At 42.5% G+C, this 21,917-nt stretch overlaps 1 protein-coding gene across 2 annotated transcripts in view; it reads right to left on the minus strand.

Moving 5' to 3' along the window:
* Positions 1 to 401: 401 nt before the first annotated feature.
* The window catches only part of LOC135558021 (runt-related transcription factor 2-like), a 112,025-nt gene continuing 90,509 nt past the window's right edge, over positions 402 to 21,917 (minus strand). For both annotated transcript variants that reach the window (XM_064991791.1, XM_064991790.1), the window contains 3 exons: positions 16,466 to 16,642; positions 13,303 to 13,464; positions 402 to 1,387 (listed from right to left, as the gene is read on the minus strand). In XM_064991791.1, coding sequence (XP_064847863.1) covers positions 909 to 1,387; positions 13,303 to 13,464; positions 16,466 to 16,642 — 818 coding nt within the window. In that variant the 3' untranslated portion in view covers positions 402 to 908. The remainder of the gene's footprint in view (positions 1,388 to 13,302; positions 13,465 to 16,465; positions 16,643 to 21,917) is intronic.

A 21,917-nucleotide genomic window follows, 5' to 3' on the forward strand; every position in this document is an offset into this window, starting at 1 on the left:
ATAGTACTATATAGTAGTATTGTAATACTATGGTATAGTACTATATAGTAGTATTGTAGTACTATGATATAGTACTATATAGTAGTGTTGTAGTACTATGATATAATACTATATAGTAGTATTATAGTATTATGGTATAGTACTATATAGTAATATTGTAGTACTATGATATAGTACTATATAGTAGTATTGTAGTACTATGGCATAGTACTATATAGTAGTATTGTAGTACTATGATATAGTACTATATAGTAGTATTGTAGTATTATGGTATAGTACTATATAGTAATATTGTAGTACTATGATATAGTACTATATAGTAGCATTATAGTATTATGGTATAGTACTATATAGTAATATTGTAGTACTATGATATAGTACTATATAGTAGTATTGTAGTACTATGGTATAGTACTATATAGTAGTATTATAGTATTATGGTATAGTACTATATAGTAATATTGTAGTACTATGATTACTATGCGGTAATACTTTAGTAATATAATGTCTTCTCCACTGGGGCCGGCAGTCTACCATAATTGTTTATGTTTGTGTCTCATTGATGCTGAGAAGAGACGAGATCCCTTTGTAGTGTCTGTCTGTCTGGCCACAGCACATTCCTCCAGACAGGTTCATACTAGTCATTACTTTTGTTTCTTTTGTCATTTTATCTCAGAGTATATTTCCAGATGCAGGAGACACTGGTGTTTATTCATCGCAACTCAACAACTCCCTTTTCAAAAGGATTTGTGCTTTAAAAACCATGACATCAGTTACATTGTCACACCTACTTTCTTCGGGCCTCCTCTCCTTTCCTCCTTCTCTTCATCCTCCTCTTCCTCCTCTTCTCCTCATCTTCCTCCTCTTCTTCCTCCTCGTGTTCCGCCTCCTTCATCTATTCCAACTCCTCAGTAGGGTCTCCAGACAGCTTCGTCCATGCGCCCCCCAGCAGGGTTGAGTACAGTGGGGGAGTTGCTGTGACTCCCGTCCCCCTCCACCGCCCCCTCTCCCCCACCTTGGCTGGGCAGGTTAGGGTTAGCCAGGGAGCTGCCGGTGGAGGCGCTGGTGCAGGGAGGAACCATCCTGGAGGGTGAGCGGTCCCCCCCGGGAACCATGGAGAACTGGTACGACCCAGAGGAGGCTCCATAGTAAAGATAGGGAGTACTGCTGGTTTGGAAGGGTGCACTCTGACTTTGGGCGGAACCGGGGTAGGGAGGGGGCAGGTAGGTGTGGTAGTGGGTGGAGCCTAGCGACATGGCGGCGGTGACGGGAGGGGTGTAGGTGAAGGTGGTGGGGTAGTGCATTCTGGGACTGGAAAAACGAGACTCCGTCAGAGAGGGGAGACCCGGGAACTGACGATCAAACTGGCCTGGGAACGGACTGAGGTCTGATGAACCGAGAGAGAGAGAGAGAGAGAGTTGGATGGATGGAGGGAAAGTGAGAGAGGGGTGGATAGAGAGAGGGAGGGAGAGAGAGAGAGAGAGAGAGAGAGAGAGAAATTAGTTTAATTAATTTGTCTTTATTGTCCCTTCATAAAGAAAACAATTGATTTAATCTCTATTAATGTGGTCCCATTAAGATAAGAAAATATATTTTACAATCTATTTTGGGGAGCTGTGCCAGCAGCAAACAAGCCCAAACTATGAAATAATATTTATTGTATAATTTCAAACGTAAATGGTAGAGAATGTGCTATTGAACATGTTCTCATTGTGTTCAGAGTTTTAACATTCTTAAACAAATATCCTTGAACAACAATGATTGGCTTCTTTATCAGATGTGAGGGAAGCTGTTGAAACTGAATTCATAACCCAGCAAACTGGGAACATTCCCAATACTTTCTAGTTAGGTTTTTATCTAACATCATATAATATTAGGATGATAACATCCCCAAAATATTCAAAGAATGTTTTTGACAACAATTTATTATATATTTTTTAATGTTATAAATATATTATCCTTGGAATGTTCTCCTAACATTCACCTTAAATGTTGTGCAACATCTGAAACAACTGCAACAGAACGTTCCCCAAACGTTCTCCTTAGGTTTCCAGGGAATGTAATAACACAATGTAACAGTAATGTTTTCCCAGCAAACCAAAATTACTTCAGTGAAAGTTCCCAGAACATTCGTTAGGTTGCGTCAAATGTTCTCATAACTCAAAAACTGTCCATTCGTGATGATTATACAATGTTTGTACAAAACATCCGCCTGATGTTGCAAGAATGTTCCCAGAACGTATTTTGTCTGTTCTTATAAAGGTTGGGATCATCATCACAAAAGACATTTCCCCAAAATACAAAAGCTGTCCAGTTGTGCAGATGATTATTACAAAGTTTATTTTAGGATGCAAAATACCCAGAATGTTCCCAGAACACATTTTTACGTTCTTTAAAATTTCCTAAAACATTTTGTTTTAGGTTGTGGGAACATTGTGGGGATATGGCAAGAGAGAGGTTCCCAAAACACTAAACATATTAGCTGACATTCATTGTATCAGGTTCAGGGTGCACAAAACACTCCTTTGATGTTGACAGCCTTATTTCAAGGTTCCCAGAACATTTCATGAGGCTGTGGGAACAGTGTGGGTACATTACAAGAGAGAGGTTCCCAGAACATTTCATGAGGCTGTGGGAACAGTGTGGGTACATTACAAGAGAGAGGTTCCCAGAACATTTCATGAGGCTGTGGGAACAGTGTGGGTACATTACAAGAGAGAGGTTCCCAGAACATTTCATGGGGCTGTGGGAACAGTGTGGGTACATTACAAGAGAGAGGTTCCCAGAACATTTCATGAGGCTGTGGGAACAGTGTGGGTACATTACAAGAGAGAGGTTCCCAAAACATAGAATATGCTCAGTTGTGATGACAGTCATTCAATGTTTAACAGAACAGCCTTTCTGAGTTAAAGGTTACGGGAGTCATCTGCATTCCCACAATGTTTCACACTTTCCAAATAAGTCCATTTTATTACTTTTATATTGCTACATCTCTTTCTGTTTCTTGCTCTCTCTCACAGTTTGTTCTAGTAAATCTGGCCTTCTTCCTCCTCTCTAGGTGAAAACATCCCAGCCTCTGTCCTCCATATCGTAACATAACATTCCATTGATGTTCACACAATATACATATCACCTTTTATTTTTTTATATATATATATATATTTTTTATTTTACCTTTATTTAACCAGGAAGGGCTCATTGAGATTTAAAATCTCCTTTTCAAGAGCGTCCTGGCCAAGATAGGCAACGCAAAGTCATTACAAGAATCACAGACAAACAACATGAAAAACTACAGGCAATCTAGTAAAACCATAGAATTCACAAGAGTATAACAAAATCAAAAACAGCAAATTAAAAACATTGACAGGTCAGGGAATCAGCCTCAGGATCATTCATCAGTGATTTAAAAACACCGATCGGGACAAGTTCTTCCAGTTTAAAAGTATTCTGTAAGGCGTTCCAAGACAATGGCGCAGAGGACATAAAAGCGCTTTTACCAAATTCAGTTTGGACATTTGGAACAGTTAGCAGGATAAAGTCCAGCGAACGAAGAGACGACCCACCACATTTCTGAACAATAAAAATGCCCAAATAAAAAGGTAGTAAACCCAAAATGGCTTGTAAATAAAAGTATACCAGTGCCTGAGCCTATGAGAGACTAGAGAAGGCCAGCCAACCCTGGTATACAAAGTGCAGTGGTGCATAAGGGTTTTGCAGTTTAAAATACATCTCAAAGTGCCATGGTGTCAATTGATCTCAAACACTGAGAAGAAGCATTCATATATAAAACATCCCCATAGTCTAGTAAAGGCATAAATGTAGCTGATACGAGCCTCCTTCTGGCTTCAAAAGAAAAACAGGCCTTATTCCTAAAATAAAATACCAATTTCAGCTTCAATTTTTTTGTAAGTTGTTGAATATGCAATTTAAAAGAGAGGCCGTCATCAATTAAAATTCCAAGATATTTATATGAGGTTACAACCTCAATCTCCTTGCCCTGACAGGTAGTAATAGATGAAAGGTTCAGAGGTCTATTTCTTGCATTAGAAAACACCAATTCGTTTAGTTTTGTCAGTATTGAGGATAAGCTTCAATTGACAAAAGGTATATTGAACAGTATAAAAAGCAGTTTGCAAGCTCTGGAAAGCTTTTGTGAGAGACGAGGCACAACAGTAAATAACAGTATCATCAGCATAAAAATTAAGTTTCGCATTTTGGACATTTTTGTCTAAATCATTTATATAAATAGTGAATAAGAGAGGACCAAGTACAGAGTCTTGGGGCCCACCATTAAAGACAGACAATTTAACAGACATAAGGCTTTCTCTGATCTAAGGATTTCAGGGCTTTATGTACCACCTGCACTGAGAATGGCAAAAAGCTAAAAGTTTGACCAGCTCTCACTGGTTCATCCACACAGGGTTGTACAGAGACAGAGGACTCTGAATCAAACAGCATTACCACAACATTCCAGGAACATTACCACAACATTCCAGGAACATTACCACAACATTCCAGGATCATTACCACAACATTCCAGGAACATTACCACAACATTCCAGGAACATTACCAAAACATTCTCAGCACACACAATTCTAGCTCCTTAATGCATAAGAAAGTTGATTGAAATACATCCCATGATGATTGAATGGCGATTTGCATTTGATGACCATATTGTAGGCCCACAACAAGGTGGTATATATATATATATATATATATATATATATATATATATATATATATATATATATATATATATATAGTTGGTTGAGAGCGGTCTTAATGCAAGCTTTGTTCTGTGGTGGTAAATAGATGGCTACGAATAAAACAGATGAGAACTCTCTTGGTAGATAGTGTGGTCTACAGCTTATCATGAGGTTCTCTACCTCAGGCGAGCAATACCTCGAGACTTCTTTAATATTAGACATTGCGCACCAGCTGTTATTGACAAATAGACACACACCCCCATCCCTCGTCTTACCAGACGTAGCTTCTCTGTTCTGCCGGTGAATTTAAAATCCCGCCAGCTCTATATTATCTGTGTCGTCGTTCAGCCACGACTCAGTAAAACATAGGACATTACAGTTCTCAATGTCCAGTTGGGAGGATAATCGTAATCGTAGGTCATCAATTTTATTTTCCAATGATTGCACGTTAGCCAGTAGAATTGATGGAAAGTGGGAGTTAACTCTCTCGCCTACAGATTCACAGAAGGCAGCCTGCTTCCTCTTTTCCTCAGTCTTTTCTTCACGCAAATGACAGGGATTTGGGCCTGTTCCCAGGAAAGCAGTATATCCTTCTCGTTGTACTAAAAAAAAAAAGAAAAAAAAAAGCTTCTTCCAGTTCGAGGTGAGTAATCGCTGTTCTGATGTCCAGAAGTTATTTTCTGTCATAAGAGACGGTAGCAGCAACATTATGTACAAAATAAGTTTAAAAAAATAAGTTACAACTGTATTTGCGTTCTTGAAGGGGCTAAATTAAGATCCTGTTGAAGAAGACAGCACAGAAAATGTTATCCATAAAAAAATTATTGCATTGAACCTGAATTAGTTTTTTTGTATATTTATTATTTATCATCATTTTTAAGGGTATTAAAATTTGTGTTTTGATTAAAATCAAATTGTTTCCTTATTTAGTTGGAAGGTTCTGAGTTCTATTTAAGAAGTACATGAATACACAAGAATACTAGTTATTTACAGAAAAATCCAACTTTCAACACATGAAGACAATCCTAAAATACAGTGTAACAGTACACAGCATTCGAAGAGGATGAGAACATTTGAGTAACTCAGAAACTGCGTTCTGTGTCCTGAATGTTATTAGACTGAAGTAATGAAATGTGTTCCGGAATGTTCTTGTGACATCAGGTGAATGTTTTTTTTTGCACCCTAAAAGAAACATTGTAGAATCATCCGCACAACTGAACAGGTTTTGAGAACATCTTTTGTGACATCATCACACTGTTCCCACAACCTAAGGGAACATTCTGGGAACCTTTAAAGAACAGATTAAATGTGTTTGGGGGATGTTTTGGTTTGCTGGAAATTGTATGTGCATGTCTATGGTGCCGTGTGTTTTATCTCTCTCTCTCTCTCTCTCTCTCTCTCTCTCTCTCTCTCTCTCTCTCTCTCTCTCTCTCCCTCTCTCCTCTCTCCTCTCTCCCTCTCTCCCTCTCTCTCTCTCTCTCTCTCTCTCTGTCTGTCTCTCTCTCTCTGTCTCTCTCTCTCTGTCTCTCTCTCTGTCTCTCTCTCTCTCTCTCTCTCTCTCTCTCTCTCTCTCTCTCTCTCTCTGTCTCTCTCTCTCTCTGTCTTTCTCTCTCTCTCATGGGTGTGTGTGTGTGTAATCTGTGTGTGTGCATATTGCAGCACATAAAGAGCAATGTGGATGACTGAGCAGGGGCCCATGTGGAACCACTTTGAACCACCCTCCCTCTTTCTCAGCTTCACCATTAACTGGCTGTGGTGAACATGGGCCCAAAGAGTATCAGAAGAATAGGAGCCACACGCACACCATGCTGCTCTTATCATAAATCACACGGCGTCTTCCGTGTCACCATGTCTGCTGAGAAGGAGTAGGTGTGTGTGTGGCTGTGTTTATGTGGAGAAGTAATAGCGAAGCCGGATTGTCGCCAGCGTCACATAGCATATGATGTCAATTAGAGTCTTTAAACTTCCTCTGGCCTCCACCCACCAGATCCCTTAGACTGTTCTAGAATAGAAGGTGATTGTTCCAGATCTGTTAGACTGTTCTAGAATAAAAGGTGATTGTTCCAGATCTGTTAGACTGTTCTAGAATAAAAGGTGATTGTTCCAGATCTGTTAGACTGTTCTATCGTAGACGGTGATTGTTCCAGATCTGTAAGACTGTTCTAGAATAGAAGGTGATTGTTCCAGATCTGTTAGACTGTTCTAGATTAGAAGGCGATTGTTCCAGATCTGTTAGACTGTTCTAGAATAGAAGGTGATTGTTCCAGATCTGTAAGACTGTTCTTGATTAGAAGGTGATTGTTCCAGACCTGTAAGACTGTTCTAGATTAGAAGGGGATTTTTCCTCTGGGAATACAGCTCTAATTGTTTAGTAAACCCCTGACTGAATGACTGACTGGCTAACTGACTGACTGGTTGGCTGGCTGGCTGGCTGGCTAGCTGACTGGCTGGCTGGCTGGCTAGCTGACTGGCTGACTAGCTGGCTGGCTGGCTGGCTGGCTGGCTGGCTGGCTGGCTGACTAGCTGGCTGACTGGCTGGATGACTGCTGCTGGAACAGACAGAGTTGTTTACTGAGCTGAGGTGAGGGATGTGTGTGAGTGTATACTGCATCCCACTGTGATGAGGAGCATGATCAAGCTTCATGAGGCTAAATGAAAGCAGAGGCTCGGTTGTCTAAATGTTTGGAAGTGTTTAACAAACCCCAAACTCTTGAACCTCACTTCCGAATTTGGTGTTTGACTTGACTGATGAACTTTCAGACTCACAGATGATCTAATGAGACATTTTCTGTTAGTTAGCTCTGTTCTGTTCCACTCTACTCTGTTCTGTTCTACTCTGTTCTGTTATACTATGTTTTGTTCTGTTCTGTTCTACTCTCACCAGGATACAGTTAGAGGTCAACTACTGTAAACTACAGGTCAACACAGAGATAAACCCAGAACTGTAAACTACAGGTCTACACAGAGGAGATAAACCCAGAACTGTAAACTACAGGTCTACACAGAGATAAACCCAGGACTGTAAACTACAGGTCTACACAGAGATAAACCCAGGACTGTAAACTACAGGTCTACACAGAGATAAACCCAGGACTGTAAACTACAGGTCTACACAGAGGAGATAAACCCAGAACTGTAAACTACAGGTCTACACAGAGGAGATAAACCCAGAACTGTACACTACAGGTCAACACAGAGGAGATAAACCCAGAACTGTAAACTACAGGTCAACACAGAGATAAACCCAGAACTGTAAACTACAGGTCAACACAGAGATAAACCCAGAACTGTAAACTACAGGTCTACACAGAGGAGATAAACCCAGAACTGTAAACTACAGGTCTACACAGAGGAGATAAACCCAGAACTGTAAACTGCAGGTCTACACAGAGGAGATAAACCCAGAACTGTAAACTACAGGTCTACACAGAGGAGATAAACCCAGAACTGTAAACTACAGGTCAACACAGAGGAGATAAACCCAGAACTGTAAACTACAGGTCAACACAGAGGATATAAACCCAGAACTGTAAACTACAGGTCTACACAGAGGAGATAAACCCAGAACTGTAAACTACAGGTCAACACAGAGGAGATAAACCCAGAACTGTAAACTACAGGTCAACACAGAGATAAACCCAGAACTGTAAACTACAGGTCTACACAGAGGAGATAAACCCAGAACTGTAAACTACAGGTCAACACAGAGGAGATAAACCCAGAACTGTAAACTACAGGTCTACACAGAGGAGATAAACCCAGAACTGTAAACTACAGGTCTACACAGAGGAGATAAACCCAGAACTACAGGTCTACACAGAGGAGATAAACCCAGAACTGTAAACTACAGGTCAACACAGAGGAGATAAACCCAGAACTGTAAACTACAGGTCAACACAGAGGAGATAAACCCAGAACTGTAAACTACAGGTCAACACAGAGGAGATAAACCCAGAACTGTAAACTACAGGTCTACACAGAGGAGATAAACCCAGAACTGTAAACTACAGGTCAACACAGAGATAAACCCAGAACTGTAAACTACAGGTCTACACAGAGGAGATAAACCCAGAACTGTAAACTACAGGTCAACACAGAGATAAACCCAGGACTGTAAACTACAGGTCTACACAGAGGAGATAAACCCAGAACTGTCCACTAGAGATTAGTGTTGAGAATAAAGTGTGACACTGGTGAGATGAAACCAACTCAATCAGAGTTGACAGAACAGCTGGCAGAATGTCGGCATCTCACACACTCTGGCTGACTGACTCGGGGAAACGGTAAGGAGGTGGAATTAGGGTGTAGTAGAAACACAAAGAGTCTTCTGGCACGGCATCAAACAGGTGTAGAGACAAACTAGTCTGGCCACATTTATTGTTTCTACAAGACCTCACCACAGACAGAAATAAAGAGGAGGAGAGAGAGAGAGAGAGAGAGAGAGAGAGAGAGAGAGAAAGAGAAGCTCTGAGGACCCAGCATGCATTGCGATGGCGACAGCGTATGAAGCTGTTTTTGTCCGTCATCCTGGGCCTGTTATTACCCAGAGTCCTCTGGGATCAAAGCCCTGCAGACGGGAAAAAAGGAAACAATCGTCTTTTCCACTGTTAAAAAAACAGATCTGTGCTAACCGCTGTTTAGGGAATCAGACAGGCCTCGCCCCTCAGCCCCAATACGTCTAAAGTCTACAGGAGAACTAACTAACAGAGAACAATAAGACCCATCTCATGTTACTGACAGCCTGGAACGTAACATTTAGAGTTGTAAAAGGGGTTGTTTTGAAATTCAAAGGTTCAGCAGAGTTAAAGAAAAACTATCATTTTGTTTCTTTCTAGTGTGTGTGTGTGCGTGTGCATGTGTGTGTGTGTGTGTGTGTGTGTGTGTGTGTGTGGTGTTGGACAACAGATGAAGATATTCTTTATTTTATAATCCATCAAATATTGAGTGAATTATATTGGCAAGGAAAAATAATGTATTTATGTGGGAATTCAGGTATTTCATTTATTGTGAAATGTAATTGTTTTTCTTTTTCTTAGAACGGACTCATATATTCATGTTCTCATGGTATCAGGAATTTTTGAGACTGTTTTAACATGAAGGAAATTATATGTGCCTCATTTACATACATACACTGTGAATGGTATATTTGCATATATGACTAAATTTACATAAAGCAGTGGAACAGGGACGAAACCACCAAAAAAAGCTCTGTCTACCCCACTTTCTCTGTCTACCCCACCTGTACTCACCTGCTCTGTCTACCCCACCTGTACTCACCTGCTCTGTCTACCCTACCTGAACTCACCTGCTCTGTCTACCCTACCTGAACCCACCCTCTCTGTCTACCCTACCTGTACTCACCTGCTCTGCTGCTCTGTCTACCCCACCTGCTCTGTCTACCCTACCTGAACTCACCTGCTCTGTTTACCCTACCTGAACTCACCTGCTCTGTCTACCCTACCAGTACTCACCTGCTGTCTACCCTACCTGAACTCACCTGCTCTGTCTACCCTACCTGAACTCACCTGCTCTGTCTACCCTACCTGTACTCACCTGCTCTGCTGCTCTGTCTACCCCACCTGCTCTGTCTACCCTACCTGAACTCACCTGCTCTGTCTACCCTACCTGAACTCACCTGCTCTGTCTACCCTACCTGAACTCACCTGCTCTGTCTACCCTACCTGAACTCACCTGCTCTGTCTACCCTACCTGAACTCACCTTCTCTGTCTACCCTACCTGAACTCACCTGCTCTGTCTACCCTACCTGAACTCACCTGCTCTGTCTACCCTACCTGAACTCACCTTCTCTGTCTACCCTACCTGAACTCACCTGCTCTGTCTACCCTACCTGTACCTAGCTGCTCTGTCTACTCTACCTGTACTCACCTGCTCTGTTTACCCTACCCTCTCTGTTTACCCTACCTGCGCTGGCTACCCCATCTGTACTCACCTGCTCTGTCAACCACTAGTTATCTTTCTTCTCATGTAAGTTCTCTTTCTTGAGATGTAATTTCTCTTTCTTCTCATGTAAGTTCTCTTTCTTCTCATGTAATTTCTCTTTCTTCTCATGTAAGTTCTCTTTCTTCTCATGTAAGTTCTCTTTCTTCTCATGTAAGTTCTCTTTCTTCTCATGTAAGTTCTCTTTCTTGAGATGTAATTTCTCTTTCTTCTCATGTAAGTTCTCTTTCTTCTCATGTAATTTCTCTTTCTTCTCATGTAAGTTCTCTTTCTTCTCATGTAAGTTCTCTTTCTTCTCATGTAAGTTCTCTTTCTTCTCATGTAAGTTCTCTTTCTTCTCATGTAAGTTCTCTTTCTTCTCATGTAAGTTCTCTTTCTTCTCATGTAAGTTCTCTTTCTTCTCATGTAAGTTCTCTATCTTCTCATGTAAGTTCTCTTTCTTCTCATGTAAGTTCTCTATCTTCTCATGTAAGTTCTCTATCTTCTCATGTAAGTTCTCTATCTTCTCATGTAAGTTCTCTATCTTCTCATGTAAGTTCTCTTTCTTCTCATGTAAGTTCTCTTTCTTCTCATGTAAGTTCTCTATCTTCTCATGTAATTTCTCTATCTTCTCATGTAATTTCTCTTTCTTCTCATGTAAGTTCTCTATCTTCTCATGTAATTTCTCTTTCTTCTCATGTAAGTTCTCTTTCTTCTCATGTAAGTTCTCTATCTTCTCATGTAAGTTCTCTATCTTCTCATGTAAGTTCTCTATCTTCTCATGTAAGTTCTCTATCTTCTCATGTAAGTTCTCTATCTTCTCATGTAAGTTCTCTATCTTCTCATGTAAGTTCTCTTTCTTCTCATGTAATTTCTCTAAGTTCTCTTTCTTCTCATGGAATTTCTCTTTCTTCTCATGGAATTTCTCTTTCTTCTCATGTAAGTTCTCTTTCTTCTCATGTAAGTTCTCTATCTTCTCATGTAAGTTCTCTTTCTTCTCATGTAAGTTCTCTATCTTCTCATGTAAGTTCTCTTTCTTCTCATGGAATTTCTCTTTCTTCTCATGGAATTTCTCTTTCTTCTCATGTAAGTTCTCTTTCTTCTCATGTAAGTTCTCTATCTTCTCATGTAAGTTCTCTTTCTTCTCATGTAAGTTCTCTATCTTCTCATGTAAGTTCTCTTTCTTCTCATGTAAGTTCTCTTTCTTCTCATGTAAGTTCTCTTTCTTCTCATGTAAGTTCTCTATCTTCTCATGTAAGTTCTCTTTCTTCTCATGTAAGTTCTCTATCTTCTCATGTAAGTTCTCTTTCTTGAGATGTAATTTCTCTTTCTTCTCATGTAATTTCTCTTTCTTCTCATGTAATTTCTCTTTCTTCTCATGTAAGTTCTCTTTCTTCTCATGGAATTTCTGTTTCTTCTCATGTAAGTTATCTTTCTTCTCATGTAAGTTCTCTTTTTTCACAATGAATAAAATGAAAGCAAACCAGCGAGATTCTTCTACCCTTCTAACACAGGAAATAGATGGATGAAAAATAAAGATCCTCAGGTGGGCGGGGCATGCGTGTTTATTATTTTAAATGTTTACTTTACCCTTATTTTATCAGGTAAGTTGACTGAGAACACGTTCTCATTTGCAGCAACGACCTGGGGAATAGTTACATGGGAAAGGAGGGGGATGAATGAGCCAATTGAAAGCTGGAGATTATTAGGTGACCGTGATGGTTTGAGGGCCAGATTGGGAATTTAGCTACGACACCGGGGTTAACACCTATACTCTTACGATACATGCCATGGGATCTTTAGTGACCACAGAGAGTCAGGACACCCGTTTGACGTCCCATCCGAAAGACTGCACCCTACACAGGGTGGTGTCCCCAATCATTGAGATATTTAGACCAGAGGAAAGAGTGCCTCCTACTTGCCCTCCAACACCACTTCCAGCAGCATCTGGTCTCCCATCCAGGGCCTGACCAGAACCAACCCTGCTTAGCTTCAGAAGCAAGCCAGCAGCATCTGGTCTCCCATCCAGGGCCTGACCAGGGCCAACCCTACTTAGCTTCAGAAGCAAGCCAGCAGCATCTGGTCTCCCATCCAGGGCCTGACCAGAACCAACCCTGCTTAGCTTCAGAAGCAAGCCAGCAGCATCTGGTCTCCCATCCAGGGCCTGACCAGGGCCAACCCTACTTAGCTTCAGAAGCAAGCCAGCAGCATCTGGTCTCCCATCCAGGGCCTGACCAGAACCAACCCTGCTTAGCTTCAGAAGCAAGCCAGCAGCATCTGGTCTCCCATCCAGGGCCTGACCAGGGCCAACCCTACTTAGCTTCAGAAGCAAGCCAGCAGCATCTGGTCTCCCATCCAGGGCCTGACCAGGGCCAACCCTACTTAGCTTCAGAAGCAAGCAAGCAGCATCTGGTCTCCCATCCAGGGCCTGACCAGGGCCAACCCTACTTAGCTTCAGAAGCAAGCCAGCAGCATCTGGTCTCCCATCCAGGGCCTGACCAGGACCAACCCTACTTGGCTTCAGAAGCAAGCCAGCAGCATCTGGTCTCCCATCCAGGGCCTGACCAGTACCAACCCTGCTTAGCTTCAGAAGCAAGCCAGCAGTGGGATGAGGGTGGGATGAGGGTGGGATGCAGGGTGTTGCTAGTGTGTGTTACCTGGCAGGCGGCGGGCCGGGTCAGTGATGTTGGGCAAGCCCGTGGCTCGGCTGGAGGAGAGAGGCGTGGTGGAGTGGACAGACGGGGAGGTCATGGGACTCAGGTAGGACGGGTAGGACTGCTCATAGGACCAGGGAGGAGACGACTGGGACTGGCGAGGGTCTGGAAGAGGAGAAAGGGATGGTTAGAAAGGAGGAGGAGGAGGAAGAGGAGGAGGAGAGGGGGATGGCTAGAGATGAGGAGGAGGTGGAGGAGGAGGAGGAGTTGTCCAGTGTTCTACCTCTGTATCAGGGCCAGTAGGAGTGAATACTGTGTAGTGAATACTGTGTAGAGAATACTGTGTAGAGAATACTGTGTAGAGAATACTGTGTAGTGAAAGCTGTGTAGTGAATACTGTTTAGTGAATACTGTGTAGAGAATACTGTGTAGTGAACACTGTGTAGAGAATATTGCGTGGAGAACACTGTGTCATGAATACTGTGTACTGAATACTGTGTAGAGAACACTGTGTAGAGAATACTGTGTAGAGAACACTGTGTAGTGAATGCTGTGTACTGAATACTGTGTAGTGAATACTGTTTAGTGAATACTGTGTAGAGAATACTGTGTAGAGAACGCTGTGTAGTGAATGCTGTGTAGTGAATAATGTGTAGTGAATACTGTTTAGTGAATACTGTGTAGAGAATATTGCGTAGAGAACACTGTATAGTGAACACTGTGTCATGAATAATGTGAAGATAACTAGTTCTAGAAGATGGAGCATGTTCAGGCTGAGTGTCTCATTTCACTGGATCATTGGTTACCAGGTCTGATGTAACATCCTGGGTAATAAACACATTGTATGTTTGTCTCTTCCTGTCTCTCTCCTGAGAGAGAGAGACAGAGAGAGAGACAGAGAGAGAGACAGAGAGAGAGACAGAGAGACAGAAAGACAGAGAGACAGAGAGACACAGAGAGACAGAGAGAGAGAGAGAGAGAGAGAGAAACCAAGCATTTTTCTAGCATATATCCAGCAGAGGACAGGGTTTTCATTCCCTTTCTGTACTTCACTAATGTCTCAACCGAACTAAATATCAAACACATTTGCCAAAACTGTAAATATACATAGCTTGAAAATAATAACATGTAAGAAGTATTTTGAAATATTGAATTTTACAGGTAAGGCCAGGCAAGTCAATGCTAGAATTGCACACCTAAAACCACACCTACCACACCTAAAACCATCCACATAGACTCTTATTGTAACCAACAGAGAATAAACTGTAGTGGAACTAAAAGACTTGTCAAGTCATCACAGGACTGATAGATTGGGACAGATCAGAGATGTAGTTACAACAGGACTGATAGATTAGGACAGATCAGAGATGTAGTTACAACAGGACTGATAGATTAGGACTGATCAGAGATGTAGTTACAACAGGACTGATAGATTAGGACAGATCAGAGATGTAGTTACAACAGGACTGATAGATTAGGACAGATCAGAGATGTAGTTACAACAGGACTGATCAGAGATGTAGTTACAACAGGACTGATAGATTGGGACAGATCAGAGATGTAGTTACAACAGGACTGATCAGAGATGTAGTTACAACAGGACTGATCAGAGATGTAGTTACAACAGGACTGATCAGAGATGTAGTTACAACAGGACTGATCAGAGATGTAGTTACAACAGGACTGATCAGAGATGTAGTTACAACAGGACTGATCAGAGATGTAGTTACAACAGGACTGATCAGAGATGTAGTTACAACAGGACTGATAGATTAGGACAGATCAGAGATGTAGTTACAACAGGACTGATAGATTAGGACAGATCAGAGATGTAGTTACAACAGGACTGATCAGAGATGTAGTTACAACAGGACTGATAGATTGGGACAGATCAGAGATGTAGTTACAACAGGACTGATCAGAGATGTAGTTACAACAGGACTGATCAGAGATGTAGTTACAACAGGACTGATCAGAGATGTAGTTACAACAGGACTGATCAGAGATGTAGTTACAACAGGACTGATCAGAGATGTAGTTACAACAGGACTGATAGATTAGGACAGATCAGAGATGTAGTTACAACAGGACTGATAGATTAGGACAGATCAGAGATGTAGTTACAACAGGACTGATAGATTGGGACAGATCAGAGATGTAGTTACAACAGGACTGATAGATTAGGACAGATCAGAGATGTAGTTACAACAGGACTGATAGATTGGGACTGATCAGAGATGTAGTTACAACAGGACTGATAGATTGGGACTGATCAGAGATGTAGTTACAACAGGACTGATAGATTAGGACAGATCAGAGATGTAGTTACAACAGGACTGATAGATTGGGACTGATCAGAGATGTAGTTACAACAGGACTGATAGATTGGGACAGATCAGAGATGTAGTTACAACAGGACTGATAGATTAGGACAGATCAGAGATGTAGTTACAACAGGACTGATATATTAGGACAGATCAGAGATGTAGTTACAACAGGACTGATAGATTAGGACAGATCAGAGATGTAGTTGCAACAGGACTGATAGATTGGGACTGATCAGAGATGTAGTTACAACAGGACTGATAGATTAGGACAGATCAGAGATGTAGTTACAACAGGACTGATAGATTAGGACAGATCAGAGATGTAGTTACAACAGGACTGATAGATTGGGACAGATGCCCAGATGTCTGGAACAGGGACAGGTAGGGATAGGTATTGTAGCCTGCGAGCCGTTCTGTCAGACACTAGCATGACCTCTGTATGATGAGGTGTGACATTACAGCTGATGTTAGTGAACCCTGTTTCACTCTGCTCTCCGTAGGTTATACATGTAGATTATAGGCAGAGGGTAGAGTTCTGGGTCTCATCTGGTATCTGTGTCTATGTGTGTCGGGGGTTAGAGATTATGGTCACATCTGGTATCTGTGTTAATAAGGGTTAGGGGGGCCTGTATTTAAATCTCACCTGGTATCTGACTTAATAAGGGTTAGGAGGGACTGTATTTAAATCTCACCTGGTATCTGACTTAATAAGGGTTAGGAGGGACTGTATTTAAATCTCACCTGGTATCTGACTTAATAAGGGTTAGGAGGGACTGTATTTAAATCTCACCTGGTATCTGACTTAATAAGGGTTAGGAGGGACTGTATTTAAATCTCACCTGGTATCTGTGTCTGCCCTTGGGGGTTGAAGGGGTTGTGTCCAGCGTTGAGCGGCTGTTGTTGGGACTGTGTCGGCACGGCAACCCTCATGGTTGTCTGTCTGATCCTCTCCAGCTCACTGAGACGGTCTGAGAACAGCCCTGTTTTAGGAGACTCCTCCAGCTTCTGACGATGTCCTGTACAACAATAAAAACAACGAGACAGTCTGAGAACAGCCCTGATTTAGGAGACTCCTCCAGCTTCTGACGATGTCCTGTACAACAATAAAAACAACGAGACAGTCTGAGAACAGCCGTGATTTAGGAGACTCCTCTAGCTTCTGACGATGTCCTGTACAACAACAACAATGACAACGAGACAGTCTGAGAACAGCCCTGATTTAGGAGACTCCTCCAGCTTCTGACGATGTCCTGTACAACAATAAAAACAACGAGACAGTCTGAGAACAGCCCTGATTTAGGAGACTCCTCCAGCTTCTGACGATGTCCTGTACAACAACAACAATGACAACGAGACAGTCTGAGAACAGCCCTGATTTAGGAGACTCCTCTAGCTTCTGACGATGTCCTGTACAACAATAAAAACAACGAGACAGTCTGAGAACAGCCCTGATTTAGGAGACTCCTCTAGCTTCTGACGATGTCCTGTACAACAATAAAAACAACGAGACAGTCTGGGAACAGCCCTGTTTTAGGAGACTCCTCCAGCTTCTGACGATGTCCTGTACAACAATAAAAACAACGAGACGGTCTGAGAACAAAAATGTTTTAGGAGACTCCTCTAGCTTCTGACGACAAAATGAGAGGGTCTGAGAAATGAGATACAAGCGCTAGGTCGTTCTCCCACAGAACTGACTGTCAGGCTGGCTGGGGATGGAGAGAATACGAGAGGAGAGGAGGGAGAGGTTGGCTGGGGATGGAGAGAATACAAGAAGAGAGGAGGGAGAAGCTGGGTGGGGATGGAGAGAATACGAGAGGAGAGGAGAGAGAGGCTGGGTGGGGATGGAGAGAATACGAGAGGAGAGAAGGGAGAGGCTGGCTGGGGATGGAGAGAATACGAGAGGAGAGGAGGGAGAGGCTGGCTGGGGATGGAGAGAATACGAGAGGAGAGGAGGGAGAGGCTGGCTGGGGATGGAGAGAATAAGAGAGGAGAGGAGGGATAGGCTGGCTGGGGATGGAGAGAATACGAGAGGAGAGGAGGGAGAGGCTGGCTGGGGATGGAGAGAATACGAGAGGAGAGGAGGCAGAGGCTGGCTGGAGATGGAGAGAATACGAGAGGAGAGAAGGGAGAGGCTGGCTGGGGATGGAGAGAATAAGAGAGGAGAGGAGGGAGAGGCTGGCTGGGGATGGAGAGAATATGAGAGGAGAGGAGGGAGAGGCTGGCTGGGGATGGAGAGAATACAAGAGAAGAGGAGGGAGAGGCTGGGTGGGGATGGAGAGAATACAAGAGGAGAGGAGGGAGAGGCTGGCTGGGGATGGAGAGAATAAGAGAGGAGAGGATGGATAGGCTGGCTGGGGATGGAGAGAATAAGAGAGGAGAGGAGGGAGAGGCTGGCTGGGGATGGAGAGAATATGAGAGGAGAGGAGGGAGAGGCTGGCTGGGGATGGAGAGAATACAAGAGAAGAGGAGGGAGAGGCTGGGTGGGGATGGAGAGAATACAAGAGGAGAGGAGGGAGAGGCTGGCTGGGGATGGAGAGAATAAGAGAGGAGAGGAGGGAGAGGCTGGGTGGGGATGGAGAGAATACAAGAGGAGAGGAGGGAGAGGCTGGCTGGGGATGGAGAGAATACAAGAGGAGAGGAGGGAGAGGCTGGCTGGGGATGGAGAGAATACGAGAGGAGAGGAGGGAGAGGCTGGCTGGGGATGGAGAGAATATGAGAGGAGAGGAGGGAGAGGCTGGCTGGGGATGGAGAGAATACGAGAGGAGAGGAGGGAGAGGCTGGGTGTTTTAACTGTCAGATCTGAAAGAGAGCCCTACTAGTTAACATTTGATGAGAGTCACCACTGACTATAGACACTCAGATATATGAGACAGGTAACCCTGAGTAAGTACCACAGCATGCACAGGTCTGTAAGTAAGGCAGATATGAGACAGGTCTACCTCAGTAATATAACAGATATGAGACAGGTCTACCTCAGTAATATAACAGATATCCGACAGGTCTACCTCAGTAATACAACAGATATGAGACAGGTCTACCTCAGTAATATAACAGATACGAGACAGGTCTACCTCAGTAATATAACAGATATGAGACAGGTCTACCTCAGTAATATAACAGATATGAGACAGGTCTACCTCAGTAATATAACAGATATGAGACAGGTCTACCTCAGTAATATAACAGATATCAGACAGGTCTACCTCAGTAATATAACAGATATGAGACAGGTCTACCTCAGTAATATAACAGATATCAGACAGGTCTACCTCAGTAATATAACAGATATGAGACAGGTCTACCTCAGTAATATAACAGATATGAGACAGGTCTACCTCAGTAATATAACAGATATGAGACAGGTCTACCTCAGTAATATAACAGATATGAGACAGGTCTACCTCAGTAATATAACAGATATGAGACAGGTCTACCTCAGTAATATAACAGATATGAGACAGGTCTACCTCATTAATATAACAGATATGAGACAGGTCTACCTCAGTAATATAACAGATATGAGACAGGTCTACCTCAGTAATATAACAGATATGAGACAGGTCTACCTCAGTAATATAACAGATATGAGACAGGTCTACCTCAGTAATATAACAGATATGAGACAGGTCTACCTCAGTAATATAACAGATATGAGACAGGTCTACCTCAGTAATATAACAGATATGAGACAGGTCTAACTCAGTAATATAACAGATATGAGACAGGTCTACCTCAGTAATATAACAGATATGAGACAGGTCTACCTCAGTAATATAACAGATATGAGACAGGACTACCTCAGTAATATAACAGATATGAGACAGGTCTACCTCAGTAATACAACAGATATGAGACAGGTCTACCTCAGTAATATAACAGATATGAGACAGGTCTACCTCAGTAATATAACAGATATGAGACAGGTCTACCTCAGTAATATAACAGATATGAGACAGGTCTACCTCAGTAATATAACAGATATGAGACAGGTCTACCTCAGTAATATAACAGATATGAGACAGGTCTACCTCAGTAATATAACAGATATGAGACAGGTCTACCTCAGTAAGTAAGGCAGATATGAGACAGGTCTACCTCAGTAATATAACAGATATGAGACAGGACTACCTCAGTAATATAACAGATATCAGACAGGTCTACCTCAGTAAGTAAGGCAGATATGAGACAGGTCTACCTCAGTAATATAACAGATATGAGACAGGTCTACCTCAGTAATATAACAGATATGAGACAGGTCTACCTCAGTAAGTAAGGCAGATATGAGACAGGTCTACCTCAGTAATATAACAGATATGAGACAGGTCTACCTCAGTAAGTAAGGCAGATATGAGACAGGTCTACCTCAGTAATATAACAGATATGAGACAGGTCTACCTCAGTAATATAACAGATATCAGACAGGTCTACCTCAGTAAGTAAGGCAGATATGAAACAAGCTCTTCAGTCAGGTAATTCTGGATATTGCATTGCTGTGATTTATTACATCTGTAAGCTACAGGTGTGGCAGAAATAACCACTAATTTAAAAGGGTGTGTTCAACTATAATTTATTAATAACCATTGACTTCACACACAGTCAGATTTTAACCCTTCCCTGACCCATCACACACACAATCATAATGTGTGTGTCTCTCATCTCATTAGTGGTTAGAGCGTTGGACTAGTAACCGAAAGGTTGCAAGTTCGAATCCCTGAGCTGACAAGGTACAAATCTGTCGTTCTGCCCCTGAACAGGCAGTTAACCCACTGTTCCTAGGCCGTCATTGAAAATAAGAATTTGTTCTTAACTGACTTGCCTAGTTAAATAAAGGTAAAATAAAATAAAATACTGTGTGTTGGAGCTGGCCAGTCCATCAAAGAGTTTCTGGACAGGCACACAGACAGGCACACAGATAGACAGACAGACAAAGGAGCTCTGTTACTATGGAGATCCTTCTCCTACAGAGGAATCCGGACACAATGACCAGAGAGGTGTGAAGGACATACTGGTGATTCTACTCTGAGACCAGTGAGCTACACCCTGATCTGTTTAACCTGTCTTGTGCTTGTCTCCACCCCCCCACCAGGTGTCGCCCATCTTCCCCATTATCCCCTGGGTATTTATACCTGTGTTCCCTGTTTGTCTATTTCCAGTTCATTTTGTCCCGTCAAGTTTTGCCAGTGGTTTTCCAATGTCTGTTTATTGTTCTAGTCTCGCCAGTTACAACCTTTTGTCTGTCTTGACCCTGAGCCTGCCTGCCGTCTTCGCCTGCCAGCTATTTACCTGGATTACAAACCCACGTCTGTCCAGCTATTTACCTGGATTACAAACCCATGTCCTCAACCTGCTTTCTGCCAGCCGCTGTGTATTCAATAAATCTCACCCTGAACCATCTGCCTCACGTGTCTCCATCTGGGTCTCACCCTGAACCATCTGCCTCACGTGTCTCCATCTGGGTCTCACCCTGAACCATCTGCCTCACGTGTCTCCATCTGGGTCTCACCCTGAGCCTTGATCCAGGAAGACTTGGGGAACACAGGGAGAGACAGTGAGAAGAAGACGAGAGAAAGGAGAGATGCGATGAGACATAACAAGAGGCAGGGGAGGAGAGAGATGTGGGGAGACAGGGAGAGAAGCAAAGAGAAGTACATTAAGAGATGTGTGTGTGTGTGTGTGTGTGTGTGTGTGTGTGTGTGTGTGTGTGTGTGTGTGTGTGTGTGTGTGTGTGTGTGTGTGTGTGTGTGTGTGTGTGTGTGTGTGTGTGTGAGAGAGAGTCCGGAGTCACGGTGTCCCTGAATAGTGCTAAGTCCACACTACTGAGCCTTCCTGAACAGGCAGGCTGGAGAAACAATTAGACACAGCTTTACACTGTAGACAGTGACCGAATGTTCAGCTTTACACTGTAATGGTCACAGAATGTACAGAGCTTTACACTGTAGATGGTGACATAATATAGTAGCAGTAGTAGTGTCAGCAGTAGTAGTACGTGAAGTAGCAGTAAATAGCAGAAGTATCAACAGTAGCAGTAGATGTGCAGTGCCTCACAAAACTTTATCCCCCTTGGCGTTTTTCCTATTTTGCAACATTACATCCTATAATGTAAATGTATTTTTATTTGTATTTCGTGTAATGGACATACACAACATAGTCCAAACTGGTGAAGGGAAATTAACTTGTTTAAAAAAATATATATTTTATTTTTTTAAATGGAAAAGTGGTTTGTGCATATGTATTCACCCCCTTTGCTTTGAAGCACCTAAATAAGATCTGGTGCAACCAACTACCTTCAGA

This window comes from Oncorhynchus masou, chromosome 16 (genome assembly GCF_036934945.1).
Source record: "Oncorhynchus masou masou isolate Uvic2021 chromosome 16, UVic_Omas_1.1, whole genome shotgun sequence".
Lineage (NCBI taxonomy): Eukaryota > Metazoa > Chordata > Actinopteri > Salmoniformes > Salmonidae > Oncorhynchus > Oncorhynchus masou.